Genomic DNA, 22,177 nt, shown 5'->3' with positions numbered 1-22,177 from the left:
CACTAAAAAAAAACGTAATAACACATGTATTCGGAAAACTCTACCGTGCAATTAAATTAAAAAAAAGGACGGACATTTTTTAGCAAAAGAAGTCTCATAGTCTGGTCATTTAACGACGTCGTTCTGGGCTTGGGTCCTTCCGGGGAATTGCCTAGCAACGGAGGACGCAGTGATGTCAACGGAGAGTGTCGTTACCACGAAGTACCAGCAGGGGTCAGTGTTGGGCAGCGTGAGATGAATTACTACTTTATCACCTACTTCCCCCTTAATCATGTCTATATTTGTTTAAAGAGACACAGGACCCAGAAAGAAAAATAAATATGGTACATTTGTGGCCAGAAATATAGGGACTTCAAACAGCAACGACTGAAAAATACGTTTTTAATTAAAACCAATTAAAGGTCAAGCGCAATACCACCAGCATTAATTATGGTGGCGATATTTCCCCCTAAACATCTCAGGTGTAATCATTAGATATAGCTTCAATAGATGTAAACTGTAAATTTCATTGTTGAAAATTGTGTAATTAAAAATAATTGGAAAACCTTCCAAATAAAATCAAATATATTGTAGGTCCAAGACCATAATCATATATAGGCTACATAATATGAAGATATAAAATGTGAATTTATTAAAAAATAAAAAAATAAAAAAGAACTGAAACAAGGGAACATCAGAATCCATTCTGGATATTACACGTCAATATTTATCAAACATGTAAACTGAAGCTGCGTTCGCCCCCTTGTGGTCACCCTCCATAGCAGCAGGTAAGGGTGTGGCCAATCATATTTGTGGCAGTTAACCGAGAGCACCAGGATTCTGGATTCACCAGGACGCTGCTGTAAGTAGAGCAAAAAAACATTTGAAATATTTCTTAATTTTCTAACCAGCAACACATTTCAATCATCATGTCTTGTTATGTTTTACAGGGCGGCGTCCGATTTAATCTAATAAGAAGGTAAGGATCATTTCTCATTTTTGTTGTACATGCACCTGTATCACTCGGCGGGGGCTGGAACTTTTAGTTAAAATGAAATACGATAACACTTCCATTTACAATAATCCAGAGACAATCAGGACATGCTCTATATGTCGGATTTAAATTATTTTTTCTTACTTAATGTGTAATCCAATAAATGTGATCTTCAAAACGACCTTTGTTTGCTTTGGTTGAGAAGGATGACTTCATCTTTTGTTATGACAATATGGTAGGAGACTAAGGGCTATTGCATGATAGTAATAAGGTAATCATTTGTAACCTTTGTTTACATGTTAAATATAGTGATGTGTTATAGTATGTAGTGTATATAGAGTATTATGTTAACTTTCCCACATAGATAGTGCTATATTTTAAAGGTCGTTTTCTCTTCAAATATGCATCACACTGCAAAGATGAATCCATATATACGTACTTTTTCAAAAGTGAAATAACTGAGAACATACAAACAAACAAATGATTAACGTTTAAGTCGATTCTTCAGTGTGGGGGATGTTTATTTCTTCTTGGTCAGGCAGTTTGGTTGATTTGAGTTATGGAAATGGATGATTTGCATTAAGGCACATGAGCAAAGGTACAACAGGAACTAGTCTTAGGACAGGTGCACGAACAGTAGGAGGGATCAAACCTGTTTGTTAAGGTGAAACTGAAAATAACAAGTCATAAATCCAGTCATGCAGGTAGATAACATGTACTGTTTTATGCACAAACAGGGTGGGGGACGACGACACACCCTTCTGGTGAAAAATACAGTAGTTAGTGTGTTACAACAACTTAACCAAACAAATGATGTCATCTCTTTAAACATGGGAGGGCCTGTTTTATCTACCTGGATCTTTCTCCCCAGTAACACAGCCACCTGTCCTGGTCACATGACCCTGTGTTTACACAGCACATTGACGTTAAGAGCTCAACAAAGATAACGTAGAAACACCTTCGATCCATGGAGCCTTTATCAAATATGTTCTGCATGGCTAATGAAGTCCTAGCTGGGTTCTTTCATGTGTCATAGCATGAATAATTTGCATAATACCTGCTCTCTTCTCAGAAAACAAGATGGTGGAGCTAACAAGACAGCCGAGTCGTGTGGTCTCCCTCCAGGCTGGACCTGGTGAGGTGGGGGCCGGCATCCAGTTTGACGTGACTCGCAGGTACGGTCCTCTGCTCAGTCAACATAAGGAAGTCCTGCCACTAAAAGCACAACCTGCTTTATCGTCACATTTCCTTCAAATCGGACCCAAATGCACAAAACTAAAATCGTGATGTATTGGAGAAGACTCGGAATTCTGATTGGACGATAAACTCGTGAAGAAAGTGTTAACTAATGTTAGAAATCAACTGAGAATAGGGGCCATTTGTCTCATCTGGATCCACACAATCAGAATGATTTTTGCAATCAGTTTAGTCGCCCCCTGGTGGCCATGCGTAAGAATGCAGTTTAAAGGCACTTTTGCATTGGCTTCAATTTTGAAGCAAGTGGCTATATGCAGCTCTCTTTTACAGTGTGAGGGATATGATTATGCTTTTGACACCTAAAGAATATAAAGCACACAAAGATAAATGTATGTACCGTCTGTGACTCCTTCAGGGCCAATGACAGGGCTGTACGAGCCATTGGGCGCCAGTTGGCTATTATTGGAGACCAGCTGGACCAGGAGTGGGCTAGCAGACGGCCAAACTGGCAACCAGCTCCTCTCCATATTCTGAGACCTGCTCAGGCACTGACCAGGATGATCTATCGGTATACAATCAGTGTGAAAAACACATCCCTCTTCCTGGTTTATACACCTAAAAACATTAGAGCTTCATGTGAGTGGTTGTTAAGGTATTTTAATGTGGTGGTGCTCTCTTCCAGGGATATCCACAGTCAGCTGTTGGGGTTTCAGGGCCTGTCTTCTGCAGTGAAAGCCTGGATAGCGGGCACTGTTCCTGGGCAGGGGATCCTCAGAGCGGACGCCTGGGTAACATTTGTATTCTGTTGTATTAAATATGTGTTTAGGTTTTGTTTATCTCAGGTTGCTGAGGGGAAAACTGATCTGTAGATGTTGTCATTTTGAATCAATGTTAAAATACCCTCTAAGCTTTTTTATATGCAAATAACAGATTATAATATATATATATATTATAATAAAAAAAATTGTGTTGCTCAAATTAATTTACTAATGTAACAATTTATCTTGTAAGGTGTGCAAAAAATATTTTTTCTGAACTCAAATGGTTTCATAAGTAACATAAATATCTCCAAACGAATCAAAATAATACTCTGATTTGAATTTCTTTCTTTATTTTTTTTTTAACGTCGTAGGTGTCCAGTTTGAAACCAGTCACCTGCACTGGCTGGACCAGAGGAGGCCTGGTGACGGTGGCACTGGTTGCTACGGTGACCATGTTTGGTGCACTATGGGTGGAATGGAGAAGGCCATGAGAAGACGGGTCTTTGTGGTCCGTATTTTACAAAACAAAAAAACAAAAAAAACAATGTTTGCTTATGAGTGATAATGATTTCTAACTGATTTTATAACTGCTGTTTACCTTTACTTTTTTTTATTTTTGCCCCACCGAATGAACAGAAACAGGAGAAGGAGAAAAAAAGGATATTGAATTTGTTCTGTTGAAATGGTTTAAATTAGCTTTACAGTGTTGCCTGAGGACTTGGCCAGCATATTGTAGCAGTGACATGTTGTTTCACGGATGTATTAAGGTTTAAAAGTCTTGTCTTCTATGACCGGACTGTTGCTGGTTTGCAGTCTTTTGTTAGCAGATACGTTTCTTACTGGTATAAGAAGCCTTTTTTTAAAAACGTAAATGAGACATAACCAGGCCTAATATAAAACAAAGGGAGCTGGGCTTTCTGTTTCTGATTTGAAAGTGCTTTTTTATGTATTGCAAATAAACTACATCATGATGAAAACTTGTGTATCCATGACTAAAAATAATTTATTTACACATACAAGATCAAAAGAAGCTGCCACAGGAGCTTGTAGGATTTACAGATCTTGTGTTCTTTAAAATGAGCACAGAGGCTCATTTTTTTTTTCTCCAACCGTGCGTCGGTCAACTTCTCAGTCTTCATGAGTGGTGACTTCCACATGTGAGTAATTGGTGAAGGCCTTCCTGTTACACTTCTGAAGCGTCGCCCCGAGCTGCTTCCCCGGGCCGAGCTCGTAGGTGTGAGGGAACTTCCTCCCCTGCGTCCTCTCGAAGATCTCGTGCAGAGTCTGCTCCCACTTCACCGGCGACACCAGCTGCTTCACCAGCTGCCTGCGGACGTGGCTCTCGTTCATGTAGCGTTTGCCGTCCACGTTTGAGTACACGTTGATTTCGGGGCGACGGATCTGTGCAGGGGGGAGACGACACAGATCAAAACAAGCAAACTTTTCCACCAGTGGCAGTTTTGAAAAAAGGATTTGGATGAGGATAGAAATGATTTGAAATGTACATTTGACATTGACTGTGATTTGTGGTTGAGCTATAACCATTTATTTTCATTGATCATTTTATTTCTTAATTCATAGATGAATCTTTTTTTAAGACGCTGCCCGCCAGTCAAAGCCTTTTACCAGTTTAAACAAAGAAAATATCTTTCACTCATGTGAGAAACTAAAACCAGTTGTGTTTGGCAAATCGTTTACTTAAAAAGGAAAAAGAAAAAGACGATTTGATTGGCAGTAAATTTGAACTTTTGACGATTCTCCCCTCCGAGTATGTAATTGTTTAATCATCGCAGCTCCAGCATGCTTCATGGATCACTTCATTGTGCATTCTCACACAAAGAGAAGGCAGTTTGACAAACCTTATGTTGGTGTCTCCTTCAGTTTGGACATTGCCATGTTGAATTTTATGCAACTCATAGAGACTGTATAAAATGCAATGAGGGCAGTGCTTTTAAAAGAGGAGGCCTTAAAGGATGGAAAAAAAAGATTGCCACATTTTTCCTACATATTACCCTGGGGGGGAAAAGGGTGATGTTTACAGAACGCACAATGAAGGGATGCTGCAGCCTGGAAAGTTATAGGTTTGACTGACCTCCACCTGTCGGAGCACGTCTCTGAGGGGTTCAGTAGCCGACTGCATCAGCTCGGTGTGAAACGCCCCGCTCACCGGGAGAGGTTTGGTCCTCATGAACTCGAGACGTCTCGAGTTTTGTTGGAGGAAATCTAGAGCCTGGAACGTCAACAAAGTGAAAACATTAGGAGTATAAAGCAGCCCGAGAACAGATCGCTGTAATCTAAACAAAGTCAAATCAAAGTTGTATTTTGAACCAATACTTTCAGCGAGAGGAATAAAGTCTCATACCTTTTGGTGACCTGCGATGACCCTGCCATCAGGGAACAGATAGTTCGCCACAGAGCACACGGCGTCCTCCATGCCCAGGCTCTTGCAGTGCTCTTTCGCCTGCAGACAGGCGTGTTTATACTGCGCCTGTGGTCTACCAACGACTGACAGCATCCCACTAGGAACCAGCTCCGAAGCTTTCTGCATGGCCTCGGCACGCACCTTCACCGCATACAGAGCTGGAGGATAATAATAGGAAATGTTGACTTTTAGCAGAACAGTATTCAAACCATGCACAATCTTATAATCAAGCATTTTGTTTACCTTCTGCATAGTCCATGGCACCAGAAAAAACCAGGGCGGCAAATTCTCCAACGCTGAATCCTGCAGCAGCGACACAGGTCTCAATGGCCTGTGCACAGAAAATATGTTTTTATCATGAGCGATCACCCTGCACTGCATTTCTTCTGACGTGTCTGATTGTGACGTGCACCACCTTTCATTCGTTGACACACAGTGAACATGCTTACCTTCGGGTTCACATGGTTGAGTCTTTCCACAGCAGCCAGCGAGGTGACAAACACCGCCGGCTGACAGTGAACCGTCTTCCTCAGCTCCTCCTCGGGCCCCTCCGTGCACAGAGACAGCAGGTCGTACCCGAGGATTTTCTGGGCGACCGTGAACATTTCCTTAACATTGGGGTATTTTAAAAGTCCCCTGCCCATGCCCACGAACTGGCTGCCCTGGCCAGGGAAGAGGAGCACAGAGCAGTCGCTGGGGTCCTTTTTGGGTCTCCATCTCGGCTGCCCCACGGGAGGCTGACCAAAGGGACCGGGGGTCTCTGGCGAAGGGTGGTGGGTTTTGCCCGGTGGGTCAGGCTGGCTGGTTGACAGTCTTCTGTCTCTCAGAGAGACCAGGGACCTGACCTTCGTCCTGCAGGCTCCCGATACCAACATGGCGGACTTCTCTCCGAGATGTGTGTTGGCGGGTTAAAACAGAGACATTGTCTGTTTGGGGAAACTCAAAATATCCGACAGAAAAACGTGAATATGTTACTACAAGACGGCGTTTCTACCGCTTGCATGACACGGTGCTGGAAGCCGCCATGTTGGTTGTAGTTCTAAAGTCTGTTTCCCGGTCAGTTTCCGGTTGTTACGCGTGACACCGCCCCCTGTTGGACACTTTATGATTTTACTGATAAATGATAAACAAATAACTTAACCAAATCATTCCCTCATTGTATCTTTATAAAAACGTAACTTGAAACAAAATAACTTATTTAATGTTTGTATTGAGTTTATAATGTCTATATAATGTATTTTTTTTGCGATACATTTTTTAATTTAGAAATATACAAAGAAATTACATCTTATATTACAACTGTTTTCCCCTTTACCCCCCTAGAGCACATACATGTATAAAAATGCGTATGTGAAAACATCAGGATCAATCAAACATTCAAACCTTCCCCCCACCCCATCCACCCCATGGCGACCCCACAATAATGTTTTTTTTTTTAAGTCTAATGCTTCAGTTTAATCCTAAAAGCCTGGGACATCTAGTTCAAATTACCAACGGCTAGAAACCTTTTATGCATGGCATCTACTTTGTATTTTTACATAGGCAGCAATGTTCATTGCATGTGTCCCTGTTAAAAGAACAAATACAATTTTTGGGGGCATATTCTCTAAAACATGGATGTTGAAAGTAATATATCAGTCGGGTAAGAGGCCAATCAACGCAATATTTGTGACCTTAATATGTGCTGAACAGGGTGTTCTACTTTAGAGAGAGGAATCGTTTCCTATGCCGGGGCTCTGTGGCTTTTTAGATTTTTGTTGGAAAGTAAAATATAAAATATTTCCCTAGGCTATAGGAAATTGTAACTTGGCCGAGGTTGTCAAGAAAAAGTCAAATATCACAAACCATTTTTATTGATCATAAACGTTATTGTACAAAACTGTAAATGTCAGTTGAAATTATTCAGATGTGTTTTCATCAAATCCACATCACACTGCGCTCATCCTCTTCACTCTCCACCTGAGCGTGCATTTCATCATATAAATACGCCTTCCGCCTCCCCTCGGCCTTGAACAAACGATGAATTTCATTATCGTGTCTGAACTTGTAGATTTTAAAAACTTTCCGCCGCACTCGACCGTCGCCGCAGACATCACATTTGTCCGTTAGGTTTCCCCTGCGATTCATCCGATTCATCCGATCCATCGGACAGGTTGGCGGCCTCCAGCTGCTCCTCCAGCCTCTCGACGTCCTCCGGTATCTGCATGTTCTGGTCGGCTCTTATCTTAAACTTAGAGATGAACTCGTTACTCGCCAGCGCTCCCTCCTTTTTGGGACACATGTTTTTGGATGATAGGCGGTGTTCCAAACGATCTACAAAGAAAACCCAAAGAGAACATTTTTTTCTTTCTCTTTGTCATGATTACTTTCAGACAAAGTGGATAATATTTTTGGTTCCATTTGTTTGTTGGTTTTATAGCTGCATAATCTAAAAAAACAAGTTAACAGCTTTTGAAAGTTCAGGCTCAACTACAGTTAAAGACCCTCTTCTTAAATTGTAATTAGGTTTTTGACTAGTTTCAGACCCAAACAAGCAAACACAAGAAGAGCATACTGCACCTCCAGGAGTGACGGGTGTCATCAGGCGGTTCAGCTGGACGTTCCAGTGCCGTACATGTTGACTGGCATTCCTCAGCCTCTCTTGCACTTCCTTGAAAATAATTATTATTTGTGTGTGTGTTTTTTTTTTTTTTGTAGTTAAATGTGCTGCAAACTGAGCAAGTCAATCACGCTGCGTTTTTGTCTTACCTCCAGGCGCTGGTGGCTCCTCTGGCGCGATGCCCGCAGGTCCTGGAGCTCCTTGGAGGCAGAGTGAAGAGCCAGGGAGGGCGAGTCGTCGTCCGTGCTGCCGTCTGGGGCCTCCTGTATGGTGCTGAGGCTCTTCGTGGACCTCTGCTGCTCCTGCAGGACCTGGAACTGCTTCTTCTTCTCTTCTTCCACCAGCAGCAACCTGGAGAACAGTAGAAAGGAGTTCAGAGGCCCAGTTCCAGTATGCCAAAATGTAAACAAAAAAAGGGGAAAATACAACAAAGCTGAAGTTTTGGTCTGCTGGTAACAAAAGTAGAGAGGGTGTGTGTGTATGTGTGTGTTACCTCTCCAGCTCCTGTCTGGCCCTCTCCTCCTCCAGCCGAGCCTGGATCTCCATGTGGAGAGCAGCTTCCAGTTTCCCCTGCGTCAGCTCCAAATCGTGGATCCTCTTCTTCTGTTGCTCAGCCTCTCTCTCCTTCTCCTGCATCTCGGCCTGCATGCTGTCTCTCAGCTAGAGCACACACACACACATTTATTACACACGTACACACACCGGTAAAGGTTGAAAGAACTGACCTATTCCTGAATCACCTTTTCCAGGAATGCCGTAACTGTTTCCCCACCATTAAAACCACTGAAGGGTTGAATCTGAATTTTATAATGCCAGTGTTTTGTGCTGTTTTTAGAGATTAAATCCAACGTGATGGAGTCTTAATAGCTTTTCAGGGAATTGGAAATAAACTTGAAGCTTTTTCTTACAGTCTCGGCCTCTTTCAGCTGCCTCTCCAACTCCATCTGCACCTCCTTCTGTTTCTTCCTCTCTCTTTCCTCTGCTTCCCTTCTTCTGGTTTCCAGTTCACGTGCATGCTGCAAGAGCCACATAAAGCACCGTCAAACCTAAGACGCACATTGTTCCAATTCCACTGCGCTTCCGCTGAGTCCTCGTACCTGTATGATGCTCTCTATCTCTAAATCCTGTCTGTCTTTGTCTTTGTCCATCTTCTCCAGCTCTTGGAAACACGAGTCGTCCGATTGGCTGCTGCGGCTGCTGCAGCTGCTCCGGGAGCTCCTGGAGCGCTCCCGTTGGCTGTGTTCCCGATGGACCCGCCTCTTGAGTTTGAGCTCTTGGTGTAGGGAGGCCTTGCCCTCAGCCTGGAGACGAAGTGCCGTTTGAATAGCTGTGGGGATAACACACACACACACACACACACACACACACACACATATATATAGAGATGCAATGCAATATCTGTTTCTTCTTAACTTCACCAACAAAAATAACTTCAAATTATTGAAAGTTTCAATAAAGTGGTGATTGAACCAGGTGAAAGAGGCTTAACAATTATTATTATTTCACCTATCACGCCTTTTTACGTTCATACTGATTCCGCGGCGGCTTAATATCGGTGTCCCAGTCTGGATATTCACATTGCACTTCGGCGTTGCAGAAGCACAGCAAAGCTCGAGCTCCATGCAGACACACTTTCAGACATGCACATGCACACACATACAGCGCTGCGCTCCCCCCGCTGGCTCTGCTGATCCCCGTCTCCCGTCTGTAACGCCTCTGTTACTGCCTCAGAAGACAGTTCAGCTTCAGAGGGGATCACTTTGTCCCCCCACCTGTTACGATTAAAACTCCGACTGAAGGCATCACAGGGGTGTAAATATCGCAGCTTGAAACGGCGGTCTGAACAGGACTACAGTCTGAGATCGTTTTGCAGAGATGTGAAACTTACAAAATCACCCTTAAAGAAAGGAAGTACATCTACACTTTCAGTTGCTTTCCACGTACATTGACCAAGATGGTTTGTTGGGAATCTCAACTAGCGATCTGGGACCACTTGAGCGGAGGGTGGGGTCATATGGGTCGGGTCGTAGGCTAATATTTACACACACCAACACACCTTGAATCCACTCCACCTTCTGTCTCTGGTCTGACGCACTCATCTCGAAGGTCTTATTGTGTGTTTTCACACAGAGCATACAGCGCTTCCCCTCCCTGTCAGCAATAGGCTGAAACAAAAAAGTGGAGACACATTTTCATACAGTTTAGCTTCATAGTAAAAGTACAAAGTCTATGTGTATTTAAACAAGTCCAAAGTGCAGAATCTGCATTTACGTTTACATTACATTTCCTCACCGACCTCTACCACACAGTTCTTATCCAGCAGGATCTCCCCTCTCTTGTCTTTTAGTGCCTCGCTGACGTAGTAAGCTATGGAGGAGGGCTTCAGCACGAACCAGCGCTCGGTCCAGTTCCTTCGAACATGCCCCTTTTTCCACATATAACCCTGACGACAGAGAACAGAGATTAAGACAAAAAGACAAACATTATGAGAGAAGATACCGACACGACCAGAAACTCACCCTCTTCAGCACGTTGTGATACATCTCCAGAAAGACCTCGTCCAGAGCCAGGCTGAAGGCCTCGGCGCTGGTGACCCTCAGCAACCGGCCTGCGGTCATGTGCTCCAGGAAGCTCCACACAGACGTGCCCTCGTCCCGCACTGTTGCATCCTGGGTAAGCAGGTCCTCCAAGGGCTTCTCATCCCACTCCTGGCTCATCGCTGTGGAGATTTTCTTGAGAAGATACTCCAGCTAAGAAGTATTGAAATATAAGAGAATGAATTGTTTCCAGTGGGGATACAGAGTGGTTTTTTTGCCCACACTGAGTACGATGACAAACAGTATCAACGTCTGTAACACACACGTTCACAGAGGAAAGCTACTGTGCTGATAATACAAAGCATTTTTTTTTCTTTCGACAGGAAACCAAAAGAATTATGGAGGAAGTGCAGGAAGGAAGACGCTCATTAACTTACTGACTTGCACTTGCATATTTCAGCTGTGAAAAGACATAAACAAAACTGGGCCTGGTGGTACATATGAATAGTTATGTGATGCATATTATTTCCATAGAGCAATCCCAGTGACAGCACTTTTGTGTAGGCGTGTTTATTTCTGTAATTTGTTACTCTCTGTATTTTTTGTTTGGCCTGGGAATGCTAAGGATGACATTTCTGCACTTTATTCAGATTTTAAGTCAATAAATGTAACCCTTTGTTCTTGCTGTGCTATGTCAAAATGTTTGTATTTATACTTAAAGGCGTTATTATTTGCATGCCCCTGACCCCAGCTGATCAGGTCTCCCCAAAGTATCGAGCTTCACACATAAACCTTCCTCAGATTCTCTCACCTCCTCTGGTATCATCACCAGTGGGTAGCGGTCCTCAGACAGGAGGTTGAATAAACAGAACAGCTTGAAACAGTCTCTTTCTGATAGCAGCGCCCCCTGTGGTAACCCCTTGAAGTTCTTCTTTCTGGTCATCATCCAGCACAGGTCGTCGAACTTCTCCTTGTCGAACATCCCCTCTTTGACCTGAGAGACAGAGAAGAGCACTTTGTAATGACTGTGAGGTTTCTTAAACTGGATCAAGATGTCATGTGATTGAAACAAAGATAACAGGTTGTATGAATCACCGAACCAGTGAACATTATTTCTGTCTATTTTCTGTCTTTCTTACCCGTTTGTGGCATACCAACTCATTCCCACTGATGCTGTAAATCTTCAAAAACACAATAATTTTTCTTATAAACGCCTAACATAATTTCCTGAAATAGCTCCAACTGGGCGGTCGTGGCTCAAATCAGACCTGTGGCTCCCTTCCTGCACGTCATTACCCTCCCTGATTTCTGACTCCATCCACGGCCCTGTCTCTGAACAAAGGCCCCCAAAAAGTTACAAAAAGAAACCTTTAAAAATAAAGGAATTCTGTATTGAGAGGGGACTATTTTTAACGGTTGAAAAATACACATTTGGCGCTCCAGTTCAAGTTTATAGCTGCAAGATCTCACATGCTTGGTTGGGTTAAAAAAAACAACATTCTGAGTTCATATTGAAATGACATGCAGCTGCACAACTATACACAGCTCTAGGGCACAGGAGAGGAAAAAGCAAGCTACGAAATACTTTTTCATTGAGTAAATTATTTTAGCTTTTGGTCATTTCATGGGATTGGATTACATAAAGAAGAAGAGAATCTCCGCAGCCTTCTCCTTCCATCAATCTAAATACATCAACTCTCTGAAATTCTATTCTGCTAGTTTGGGATTGTAGATACTGTACGTATCTATATGTTTGCTGTTATTTATAACTCTGATTTAATGTACCATCTGTGCAAACAACTAAAACATTTTCAGAGTTTTAATATACTACACTATAACCTCCCCTTTATTGCATGCAAGCATCCATAGGGTTTATAAACCTGCAGCATTCATTATAATGTTATATTTAAAGAAGCATTTAGCATTTCTCAGCAGCATGTTATCTTTTACAAATGGCTTATTTCACACTATTATGTAGTTTAAAACTCATGTTACTTTAATCCACAACTATGGAAGAACTATAAGCATTTACACACACTTTAAAAAGGCCCTTAAATATTCTTATAATAATGCTAAAGTGAGATACTTGATAGAATTAAAAGATTGTATTGTGCTAGGAATCATAATCACGATCCTTCAGAGTACCTTGTCCAGTATATATTTGTTGAGGTAGGGCATGTAGCCATGATTAGACACCGGGCCGTCATCATCATCCTGGAAGTGCTCCTCCAGAGCCACAGGGTCGTGTGGGATGTTCAGCACCGTGTACAGGTTGTGGGACAGCACCTGATGAATAACACAGACACACAGATAAAGATGTATAAATCACAATACGCAAAGAGAGAGAGTCTCCTTGTCATTTGTTGCTCTGCAGTTAAAATACTTGAGCACAAGGCAGACAGTCCTCTGCCTGAGTGACTAAGCATGTCAGAACAGATTCCTGCTATTTCCCTGGATTCTTCACTCCTGTGGGAGCACAATCAGGCATGTAGGAACTGGACAAGAAGCAACATGGCAAATAAAGCCCTCACTGAGAGGAAAGAGAGCACAGATCAGATCTATATTTGTTGCTCTGGCAAGCCTTTATTATTCAAAAGCCTGACAGTGGTGGTATTATGTCACTGTGTGTTTTTCTGGGACACAGACAAAAGGTTCGGACTTTGAGCTTGGTCCTAAAAAAAAATGGATTCACTTGTCACCTCCAATCTGAACAGGCTACGTGTCTGATAGAAGACGTCTTATTTTTAGGACTTGTGTATGAGCCTGCAGGGCGTCAGTGTGTGAACTCTTTCCACAGATTATAACGTTGATTCCCCAAATTACACGTTAGCACGTCACAGCACACAAAGCACATTAAGAGTGAGAATCCGTTACGTTACTATCATCTCCCTGCTTACCTTTAACTGCGACTTGGACACTTTTCCGCACTTCTCGACGTCCAGCGATGTGAAAGCGTACCAGATGGACTTGAGGAGTTCGGATCGTAAGTCCATTTTGGAGACCTCGTCGTGCGCAAAGAAGCTACATTTCCATGCGCAGCTCGGCAACTTTTACGCAGCGACAGGCACGCCAAATAAAAAATGTGGGGCAGAGTACAGGCTGCATAGGACCAAAAGGAGACAGATGTAGGGCAGACCTAAAGAGGCGGAGAGTAGAGGTAAAGGCCAATATTTTCCTCCGCGATATGTTTCCTAAATCAAAAAGAATTTGAAAGTTTGTGATACATCCCTCTCAAAGGCTGGTGGATAATTCTCTTGCATCTGTTAGAGTTGAATGTAGGCTACAAAGCAAAAGGAGGGAGTTACTCATCCAAGCTACTTTTCCAAGGCCTATCCTCTGAATTCCTCAAAACGCTTCCAGCCAAAGTGAAAGAGCTCAGTGTTGTCAGATTCAGGAGAGATACTGAGATTTTGAAGACACACCCATTTGCAGCTCAAAGCCATATTTAGTTAGGCACCCTTATTATCAGAAATGGACACCACTAACCACTTTTTCCACTTTTCATTGAATTTTATTTTGCAAACTTTGAGGAGTTGCCCTTTTTTTAGAGGACTTAATGGCTAATAAAGAGGATTTAACATTAATTAAGATAAAATCTGAAGACCTTATTCCATTATTTAAAGGAATCAAGAGTCTTTCCGAAGTTGCAACTCCAAAATGCTGTGTTAAGTTGGGTTACACTACATGCATCCTGAATTAATAAATGCTGTGATGCTTATTAAATATCCATAATTAAGACATTTTGTTCACTTCAGTTCAAGCAGGTGTTTTGGCAACTTTAACTTCACAGTCATGTGTCCCGTATGGTGGGTGGGGGAATTTGTATTTGTCAAACTCAAAAATAGGAAAGCACCCACCAAAAAAGTATTTTTACTGGTGTTATGAACCAAATGTCCCTTGTGGGTTCCCAGCTTTAAGGTGTTGCTTGAACGCCTCTCACAGCTCATATTCTCTGTGATGAAACAGCTGTTGGGGATGTAGCAACCTCAGGCCAAATGGGTGAAACAAGGACAGTGTAATCGGACAGAGAGCATCCGCAAGCCTTATTGGAGCATAATGTAGGCTAATCAATACCATAATAAGGTCATGAAAATGGTGGTTGTTATTTAGCGGCCAGAGTGCCTAAGCCTCTCCGAGTCTGAATGTGAATTGCTCTTATAATATTATGAAAATTTACTTCATATCACTGAATTTCAGCACAGGATATGATTTTATGCTCCATCAACTAATCAATGCTGGGTCAGGCTGTTGTGGTATATCAAGTTAAGCAGTGATTTCTGTGTCTGTTGTCTCCCCTTCAAGGGCAGATCTAATCACCGTTGTCTCAGGTGGTAGAAATGAGATGTCATCCAGTTGACCATAACTCTGAGTTGCCCACCCAGAGGTCCCAGTGAGGACCAACCACTCTGGCAGACGTCCAGCACGGCCTTTCTGATAAAACAAAAAACAGAGAGCTTATTCTACAAGTCCTTCAAATGCAGCATGCCATTCAAACGTTCTGCCATGCAGGTTTGATTTACACTAAATCCCCAAATCCAATATTTCAGTAAATCACAAAATGATTTATGAATATATTCAATATATTCAAGCACAGGCGACCTTGGCGTTACCCTCAGCGTCTGATCAATATCATATTCAGTAGGCTATAACAAGGCAACAATTTTTGTTTGAAGATGACATATGGGTTATTTACAATTTGAAATAAGCATGTCTGCAGTCATAAAACATAATATATATGGATAAATATAATACAAAATAAACAAATACAATGGCAATAAAAAGGCCTGAATATGATAGTTGTTATGGGTGATATTAAGGTTTAAAGATGATGAATTTAATCTCTAGCCCATAGCATAACTGTGGAAGCCCATTTCCGCCAGTAAAAAAAATAAAAATGAAAATAATAAAGTCTCATTATTTAAACTTTTTTATCTCATAATTTTGACTTTATTATTTTTATTTTTATTTTTTTAACAGGCGGAAATGGGCTTCCATACATAACATATTTAGAATAAGGTTAAATATTTATCATATTTTGGGAAATAAACCTGTTGGTATTTTTTATGAGATGATAAATACCAGTTTCATGTCTGTAAACTGAATTTTGAGCTAGCTAGCAGCCGGTTAGCCTAGCTAAGTATCAAGACCAGAGAAGAAATAAAGAAAGGTTGCTAGCTTGTGACAATATTTTTTCTAACTTTCTTTAACAATTGGAAAGGTTAAATTCTATAGACTATATGAAATGTGATCAATGTAAGGCTAATATGAATCTGCAGCCAAAGGAAGCTAACCAGAGCTAAACGTAGCCTTAAACAGCCAGCAAGCTAGTTTAATGACAACAAGAACGCAACAGCTCACTTATTATCACAAATTTGTTGTTTAGTTCCTGTTTTTTAACAGATTCCACAAAAATTAAGTGAAACCAGTCGGCTGTTTATTCCCCTGCTCTCAGTCTTTATGCTAGGCTAGGCTAACCAGCTCCTTGTGTTAGCTTAAAATTCAGCATTCAAAGATGAGAGTAGTATGAGCAAAATGTTCTCCCTCTTTGATTAAGCAAAAAATAAACAAATAAATGAGTAATAATACTTTCCAAAGCTTTTTATTGAAGTCAACTTCAGTTTTTATGTTGCAGAAGAGAACATTCTAATCTTATCCAGACTCGTTGTTTCATGCTAGTAGTCGGCTGTACAACGTCATACGTAGGCCTATGCTAGCATCATCAGAAATGTTATCCCCATGAAATGATTTAAAACAACTTGTGCTTCAGAATTTACAAACTCTAGCAACAGAGACGTCTGGGACAAACTTTTTTCAAGCAGTCTTCATCTTACAGCGACTCGACACAGTGGCATTCATACTGTACAGCGTTTTTAGATGTAGAAAATGCAGAATATGCTACAGAGAACATTAGATTATTTAGGTGATTTTCTAAAGCCCCATTCTAGCATAGTGAAGTCTTTGTGATGGGAAGACTCAATGATGTAGATATGAACATCTGTCGAACACAGTCAGACTAAATAAGGTCCAGTGGAAACTGCTGGTGAACATTCCTGTGCATTCAGTGTTGTGTACCAGAGTGGTTACCCAAAATGGATGTACTTAATAATGTTTTAGTTGTAGGTGTGTTTCATACATTTTATATATTGCAGTGTATTAACCCATGCATATATTTACACAATTATTTTACAAAGCTGCATTGTTCATCAGGGGGCAAAAGCTCAATGTACTGCCAACCACCTTTTTCTTATATTTACAGTTCAGCTGCCCAATCTGGCAATCAGTCAGTGTAAGAGACTTGCAAAGTATGAGGAGTTCCAGGTTGCGAAATTTGCTTTTTGAACCACTAAAGCACCACAATTTTACAGTAATTATATCCTACATGGTCCTATGTTACTCTACATTGGAACAAATTATACTTTTGCATAACCTGTGTTTATGACCATCATCCTAAATGTTTCTATGCTTGGATTATAAAAAAAAAAGAGATTTGACATGGCAAACAAAAATTCAGGGTACATGTTCACAATTTTGAATAAAAACATATGGTGTTTCTCTTTTCATCTTTATTGACCCAGAAACTAAAAGTTAATGGATTTCAAGTTGAATGTAGGACCAGAATCAAGTTATGAAACTTTGCTTCTTCTTGTTTGATTTTTAGAAAGTTCTTTTTCTCACAATGAAATACTCAACAGGGGTTAAAGTTGAGGGCTGGTGTCCAATGGCTGACACTTAGTTTTCTCAGAGAACAAGATGTTTTAAAGAATTTGCTAACTTTTCCATCAGGAGAGTTTACACTAATCCAAGCATTGAAAGGTTTTAACATGCTGGTTACTTGACCTGTCTACGCAGAATATCAATGGAAATTGGATGCTCAAAATAACTATCCCCGCTCTGCAACTCTATGACTCCTAAGGTGTAATTCATTCCCAATCAAACCAATTGGTTAAACTTTAGTAGGCGTTGCTATTTTTAAAAGTTAACCATTAATGTGCCACAACACGCCGATGTTGTCTCGGTGTCATTTTGTTGGCCAGCAGACAAGCCAGTGCAATGCCTCCGATTTGGGTAAAGGCCAGTCCTAACACAGTGGCAGCAATGTGGAAGACGTTGTCGTTGACCAAGCTGAAGACTTTGCGGAAGCAGCCGTGTGGATGGATTCCTGCAGCTTCAACTTCTTCAACATAGTCTGACAGGAGAGGTCGGTTCTTGCAGCCCTTGCGCCTCATGCAGCAGCTGTCCGGCAAGGACACCGAGCTGCCGTTCTCATTGGGCAGGAAGGTCATATGCTGGAAAGCCCAGTCCGAAGTGAGCCAGTCACGCCAACCCTCAGCTCCACAGCACTCCAGGGCCCTCTGCAGGCTATCTAATGCATCCGCACGCCCTTCATCTTCGGTATAGCCGGCAACCGCTCGCTGTAGGCCACTGCGAAATCCTCCGGCAATGTCTTCGCGATAGAAGAGACCTGAGAGGCCAGCTGCCAAACCGGCAACAAGTGCAGCAAGTTGGAAGAACCCATAAGCCCTAAGAACACAGGGAAGATTCGCAGCCACCCCAAGGCAACCCAGGAAGCCCCAGATGGTGACAGCAGCCCCTGTGGACAGAAGGATGATTGGGGCGTTGGGGTAGCGATTGGCAGACAGCAGCATGAAGTCAGCAAGGGAAATCTGTGCCCAAACACCCAGGGTGAAGATGGCCAAGCCTGCTGCCCAGAAGAGGCAGCTGAACGCCAGGAGACCTAAGCGCAGGAGGTGCATGACTCCCACCGGGCGGCAGCAAGGTGGGACGGCGCCCACAGGTGGAGGTGCCGGAGGAGCCAGGGAGGCCTCTGAGCCGATGGACAAGGAAAGTCGCTGATGCTGCTGGTGGAGCTGCTCCTCCTGCTCTTGGTAAGAGGGCAGCAGGTAGCCGGGGATCGCAGAGGGCCGGCGAGGAAGAGGAGGCGGAGAGAGCAGATCGAGACCCCGCGGTGAGGAAAGCCTTCGCACTGCCAGCCGCTCGTGTTCCCAGTCCAAAGATCGTCTGCTGGGACTCGGCCGAGCAGACAACGACCCGTAAGGCAATGCGAAGCTCATGATCCCGGCACCAGCTTTATGTACCCCCTCTTTCTCTCTTTCACACACTCCTCCTCTCTCTTCCTTCCTCTATCAGTGCCTTCACTCTCTTCCTCCTGCAATGCACAACCCCCCCCCCCCCCCTCTTCTTTATGACCGGGTATTAATCCACCACTGAGACCACCAACGCCGGCTGGACTGTAAATCACACTGATGGGTGTCGCGTCGCGCTGTTATCTGCATCCACAGCCTCCTTGTTGCAAACCAATTTATTTGTTTATTACGGGCTTCTTTTCCACCTGCATGGTCAATAGCTCATCAAATTCCTTCGATAGTCACATCCATACATCGACTCCCTCGCTGCTGCCCCACGCTCTGGTCAAGACGAGAGGTGATTGCAGTGGAAAAAACATCACATCTTTACGTTAACACCCCCTCTCGGTGTGGAGGAGCATCCCTTTTAGTCTTACAACTATCTATTTTTAGAAGTGGGGGAAATCACTCTTACTATCTAATCAGTGTGTGTTGTCTTTGTGAAGTGTAAAAACTCTCCCTAGCTTTCCTTGTTTGACATACTGATGAATGAAAATACAATCTAGGACACGCATATGTTATGTACGACAATCTGGTCCAGCGGTGTCACCAAGCATTTAAGAATTGAAGTTTTGGTCATTCTATGGAGCTGCATTTATATGATATGACACACAAATTAGCATTTCTGTTCTTTTTTTTTAAGACTTTAATAAAAACAGCAAATATTTAATTATAACATTAGAGACTCCCCCACACTCACCTCCTTCAAGAAATCCCTCAAAACTCACCTCTTCAACATTGCCTACAACCACTAGCTCCCCCCCTCCCCCTACATTACTTCTTCATTGTACTGTCCTCGTCGTTTTTTGTTTTGTTTTTATGGTTTTATATTTTGTCAAAGCGTCTTTGGGTTCCTAGAAAAGCGCTATAAAAAAAACAATATATTATTATTATTATTATTATTATAACACTTCTGTGCAAAAAAACTCAAAAACCAAGAAAGCATGAATTATTGGGTCAAGGTAGGTTAATAATCAAGCCAGTTTAAATCAACCTGGCAGAATGATAACCTGAAACTGAACAAAATCAGTAGACTAGCTAACTGAATGCTGAAGACACATTCATATCTTTAGACTTATTTGAGCTATCCCCAAACAATTTTAAATTGATGTTCACCCAACTTCAAGATAACCAATCAAAAAGATTTAGTAAAAGCACGTGAAGTTATTAAGATTAAACCCTCCAACAGAGTTCCACATAAGATGTATAACATTTACAATTTGAGTTGTGTTATATGCAAGTCATGTGAAAGTTCCTGTGAGGAGTATTTAGCTGATACAAAAAAAATAAATAAAACTAATATTAATTCCTCTTTATGACTTTAAAAAGAAAAAAAAACAAAATCCGAGATTAGAGATTGACCATTTCTATAGTGTTACTTTTAATGTCCAACAACCAATGCGGGGGTAGGTGTGTAGGTGTGTAGGTGTCAGAATATGTGTTAAACAGCATGCAGCAAAACTTTTTTACATTTTGAAACGCAAAGTGAGAGATGCATTTTGACTGTAAAAAAAAGGAGGATGTTTATCACTACTTTGAGATGTTAAGGACAAAATCAGCAAATAAATAAGAGGTACGTTGTTGTCCAGAATCGCAACATCTACACACCTGTTAACTGTGTATGAAGGGTGGGTTCTGTCCACATCTCAGTTTTCTCCATTTTAGAATCACTGTTGTGTCACTAAAAATAAAATGTAAAGTAGAACCATGACAAATTAAATGAGTTTCAATTTCTGCCCATTTACATTTTTCCACATTATGATATGCTGTGGTCTGACGGCGGCTTATCCCATCCTCTGTTCGTCCCGTTCATATGGCAGCATTGACAATAAAGTTACAACCACCAGTATCTGTGTTATTGTCTTGTCTAGCCATACTCTCTTGTTTAATTTTAAAAATAGTTTAGAAACAAATGCAAGGCTGAAAATAGATAATCAATTTCAAACAGCTGAGCTCTCCCACTCTAAGCCCTCTACCTTAACTGCACTCGGTTGTTCCCCATGTTAAATGATCACTGCTCCCCTTTGACTTCCCTCCAGTCGATCCTCTGCCCAATCAGATCTCGCCTCTCAGTTAATTAAACACATTCAAATTGATCTTTTTCATAAGGACATAATAGTGAAAATAGCGGTGACAGAGAGGGGAGTTGCCAGATACATTGGCAGGGGAAGAGGAAGGTTAATGTTGTTTATTTACTAAAGCTGTAGATCCCACATTTTGCTTTTAAGAGTTGCAGGGAATTTATTTTTAACTAAACATATTTAACATAATTTTAAAAAAATCACACAATGCCTAGTGTTTGGTGTTTTGAGATTTATCCAAGACTTATAAAAGCATCTATTTCTTCAGTTTAGACAGAAAATAGCAGCAAGCAGCATGATGCATGATGCAGAGGGATTTTACCACTGACAGCTTGAGCTCTGTGCAGGCAAATGAGGTCCTGTTTATGGAGCTTATAATTAATATTTGCTCTATAACCACCAGCTGACTGGGTTTTATGTGCACTCTAGACAAAAAATGAAGGAAATACATCACCTGACACTTGCAGGATGAGATATCAAAGAAACCCCTGGCACAGCCTCATGAAGATAGAGCCTTGGGGAAACCATTTCTCTATTTTGGTGGCTGCAGAATCACCCTTTTTGAAAGACAATGGAAGCAACACATAGGAAACTCCCTTAATTAAGCTGTGTTTCTCAAACTTTCTGTCTTGTTGCCGAAATGTTGCTTAAATTAAATGTTTTTACAAGGCCTGAATTAGTAAAAAAAAACAAAAAAAACAAACTCATGTTATGCTACCGGCTCGGTGAAGCATTGGCTAATCCACTCCAAACTAAAAGTAGCCTACAGCTGAGGTTTATGTGGATGTAAATGTTTTTGCGGGTATTTACACACAAACTTCATTGAATGTTTTTACCTGACTGTGGGAATGTTTGGAGATTTAATATACACAGACTAACCCATTTCATAGCATTTCACAGTTGTACTGACATGTCACTTATACAGCAAAAATATCAACCTCGTGGTGGCGCTACAGTGAATTAACAGAGAGTGACCCCACCTGATTTCCTGAAAATGCTAAAACATTTATACACTTCATAAAGTCAGTAACGTTTGTAAAGCATATATAGATATGTAATCAATTTTTTTTAACTTTAGCTTCTGTCCTTTTTCATAAAAGTATCTAAATGTTGTTCATTAAAAAATATTTTTAATGGGTTGGAACAGTATGCTGTAAGTCACACTACATCCGGGGCTTATTAATAAAACCGATTTGAATTTTTTTATCAAATAATCCTTCCTCATTTTCCTATTCTTAACCTGTTTATGAAAACGTCATGTTTTCTAATATTAATATGCACCCGATTAAAGAGCGAAGAGAGAGAAATAGACAGGGAAAGGAGTAAAAAAAATATTTTTAATTAATGATTTGGTTTTAGCTATGATCTCGAATGCAAATAAGGGGTATAGGATGAGGTAAACATAATTGTAGTTCTCTTTAACAAACTCCAAAGACAAGTTGGGAGAAGATAGTAAACATGAA

At 41.5% G+C, this 22,177-nt stretch overlaps 4 protein-coding genes across 4 annotated transcripts; 1 reads left to right on the top strand and 3 right to left on the bottom strand.

The window, feature by feature from the left end:
* Window positions 1–756: 756 nt before the first annotated feature.
* Window positions 757–3,908, top strand: bik (BCL2 interacting killer). The gene is made up of 6 exons (XM_061029417.1): window positions 757–841; window positions 930–958; window positions 2,046–2,148; window positions 2,586–2,738; window positions 2,853–2,958; window positions 3,303–3,908. Exons 3-6 carry the CDS (start codon window positions 2,054–2,056, stop codon window positions 3,420–3,422), a joined length of 474 nt encoding a protein of 157 aa, XP_060885400.1. The 5' UTR covers window positions 757–841; window positions 930–958; window positions 2,046–2,053; the 3' UTR covers window positions 3,423–3,908.
* mcat (malonyl CoA:ACP acyltransferase (mitochondrial)) lies at window positions 3,531–6,403 on the bottom strand. Its single transcript, XM_061029416.1, has 5 exons — window positions 5,803–6,403; window positions 5,597–5,684; window positions 5,294–5,511; window positions 5,024–5,161; window positions 3,531–4,332 (listed from the first exon to the last, which is right to left on the bottom strand). The coding sequence occupies exons 1-5, from the start codon at window positions 6,226–6,228 to the stop codon at window positions 4,060–4,062; spliced, it is 1,143 nt and encodes a 380-aa protein (XP_060885399.1). The 5' UTR covers window positions 6,229–6,403; the 3' UTR covers window positions 3,531–4,059.
* Window positions 6,404–7,190: 787 nt separating this feature from the next.
* def6c (DEF6 guanine nucleotide exchange factor c) lies at window positions 7,191–13,823 on the bottom strand. Its single transcript, XM_061029799.1, has 12 exons — window positions 13,387–13,823; window positions 12,635–12,775; window positions 11,301–11,483; window positions 10,472–10,702; window positions 10,249–10,395; window positions 10,009–10,117; window positions 9,050–9,279; window positions 8,861–8,968; window positions 8,446–8,612; window positions 8,102–8,303; window positions 7,913–8,003; window positions 7,191–7,666 (listed from the first exon to the last, which is right to left on the bottom strand). The coding sequence occupies exons 1-12, from the start codon at window positions 13,480–13,482 to the stop codon at window positions 7,446–7,448; spliced, it is 1,926 nt and encodes a 641-aa protein (XP_060885782.1). The 5' UTR covers window positions 13,483–13,823; the 3' UTR covers window positions 7,191–7,445.
* Window positions 13,824–16,050: 2,227 nt separating this feature from the next.
* Window positions 16,051–18,561, bottom strand: LOC132956672 (tetraspanin-7-like). Its single transcript, XM_061030242.1, has one exon. It carries the CDS (start codon window positions 18,559–18,561, stop codon window positions 17,473–17,475), a length of 1,089 nt encoding a protein of 362 aa, XP_060886225.1. The 3' UTR covers window positions 16,051–17,472.
* Between the last annotated feature and the right edge of the window lie 3,616 nt (window positions 18,562–22,177).

The sequence above is a fragment of the Labrus mixtus genome, chromosome 22 (assembly GCF_963584025.1).
Source record: "Labrus mixtus chromosome 22, fLabMix1.1, whole genome shotgun sequence".
NCBI classification, from domain to species: Eukaryota; Metazoa; Chordata; class Actinopteri; order Labriformes; family Labridae; genus Labrus; species Labrus mixtus.
This window is presented reverse-complemented; position numbering and strand designations above follow the sequence as displayed.

Coding starts and splice junctions, on each gene's coding strand:
- bik (XM_061029417.1), top strand. CDS start 2,054: ATGGTGGAGCTAACAAGACAGCCGAGTCGTGTGGTCTCCCTCCAGGCT. Junction 2,149..2,585: donor CAGTTTGACGTGACTCGCAG/GTACGGTCCTCT, acceptor TGACTCCTTCAG/GGCCAATGACAGGGCTGTAC. Junction 2,959..3,302: donor TCCTCAGAGCGGACGCCTGG/GTAACATTTGTA, acceptor TTAACGTCGTAG/GTGTCCAGTTTGAAACCAGT.
- mcat (XM_061029416.1), bottom strand. CDS start 6,228: ATGTTGGTATCGGGAGCCTGCAGGACGAAGGTCAGGTCCCTGGTCTCT. Junction 5,685..5,802: donor TCAACCATGTGAACCCGAAG/GTAAGCATGTTC, acceptor TTCTGTGCACAG/GCCATTGAGACCTGTGTCGC. Junction 5,162..5,293: donor TCATCGCAGGTCACCAAAAG/GTATGAGACTTT, acceptor TTGACGTTCCAG/GCTCTAGATTTCCTCCAACA.
- def6c (XM_061029799.1), bottom strand. CDS start 13,482: ATGGACTTACGATCCGAACTCCTCAAGTCCATCTGGTACGCTTTCACA. Junction 11,484..12,634: donor ACAAATATATACTGGACAAG/GTACTCTGAAGG, acceptor TCTGTCTCTCAG/GTCAAAGAGGGGATGTTCGA. Junction 10,118..10,248: donor ATAAGAACTGTGTGGTAGAG/GTCGGTGAGGAA, acceptor TTTTTGTTTCAG/CCTATTGCTGACAGGGAGGG.
- LOC132956672 (XM_061030242.1), bottom strand. CDS start 18,561: ATGAGCTTCGCATTGCCTTACGGGTCGTTGTCTGCTCGGCCGAGTCCC.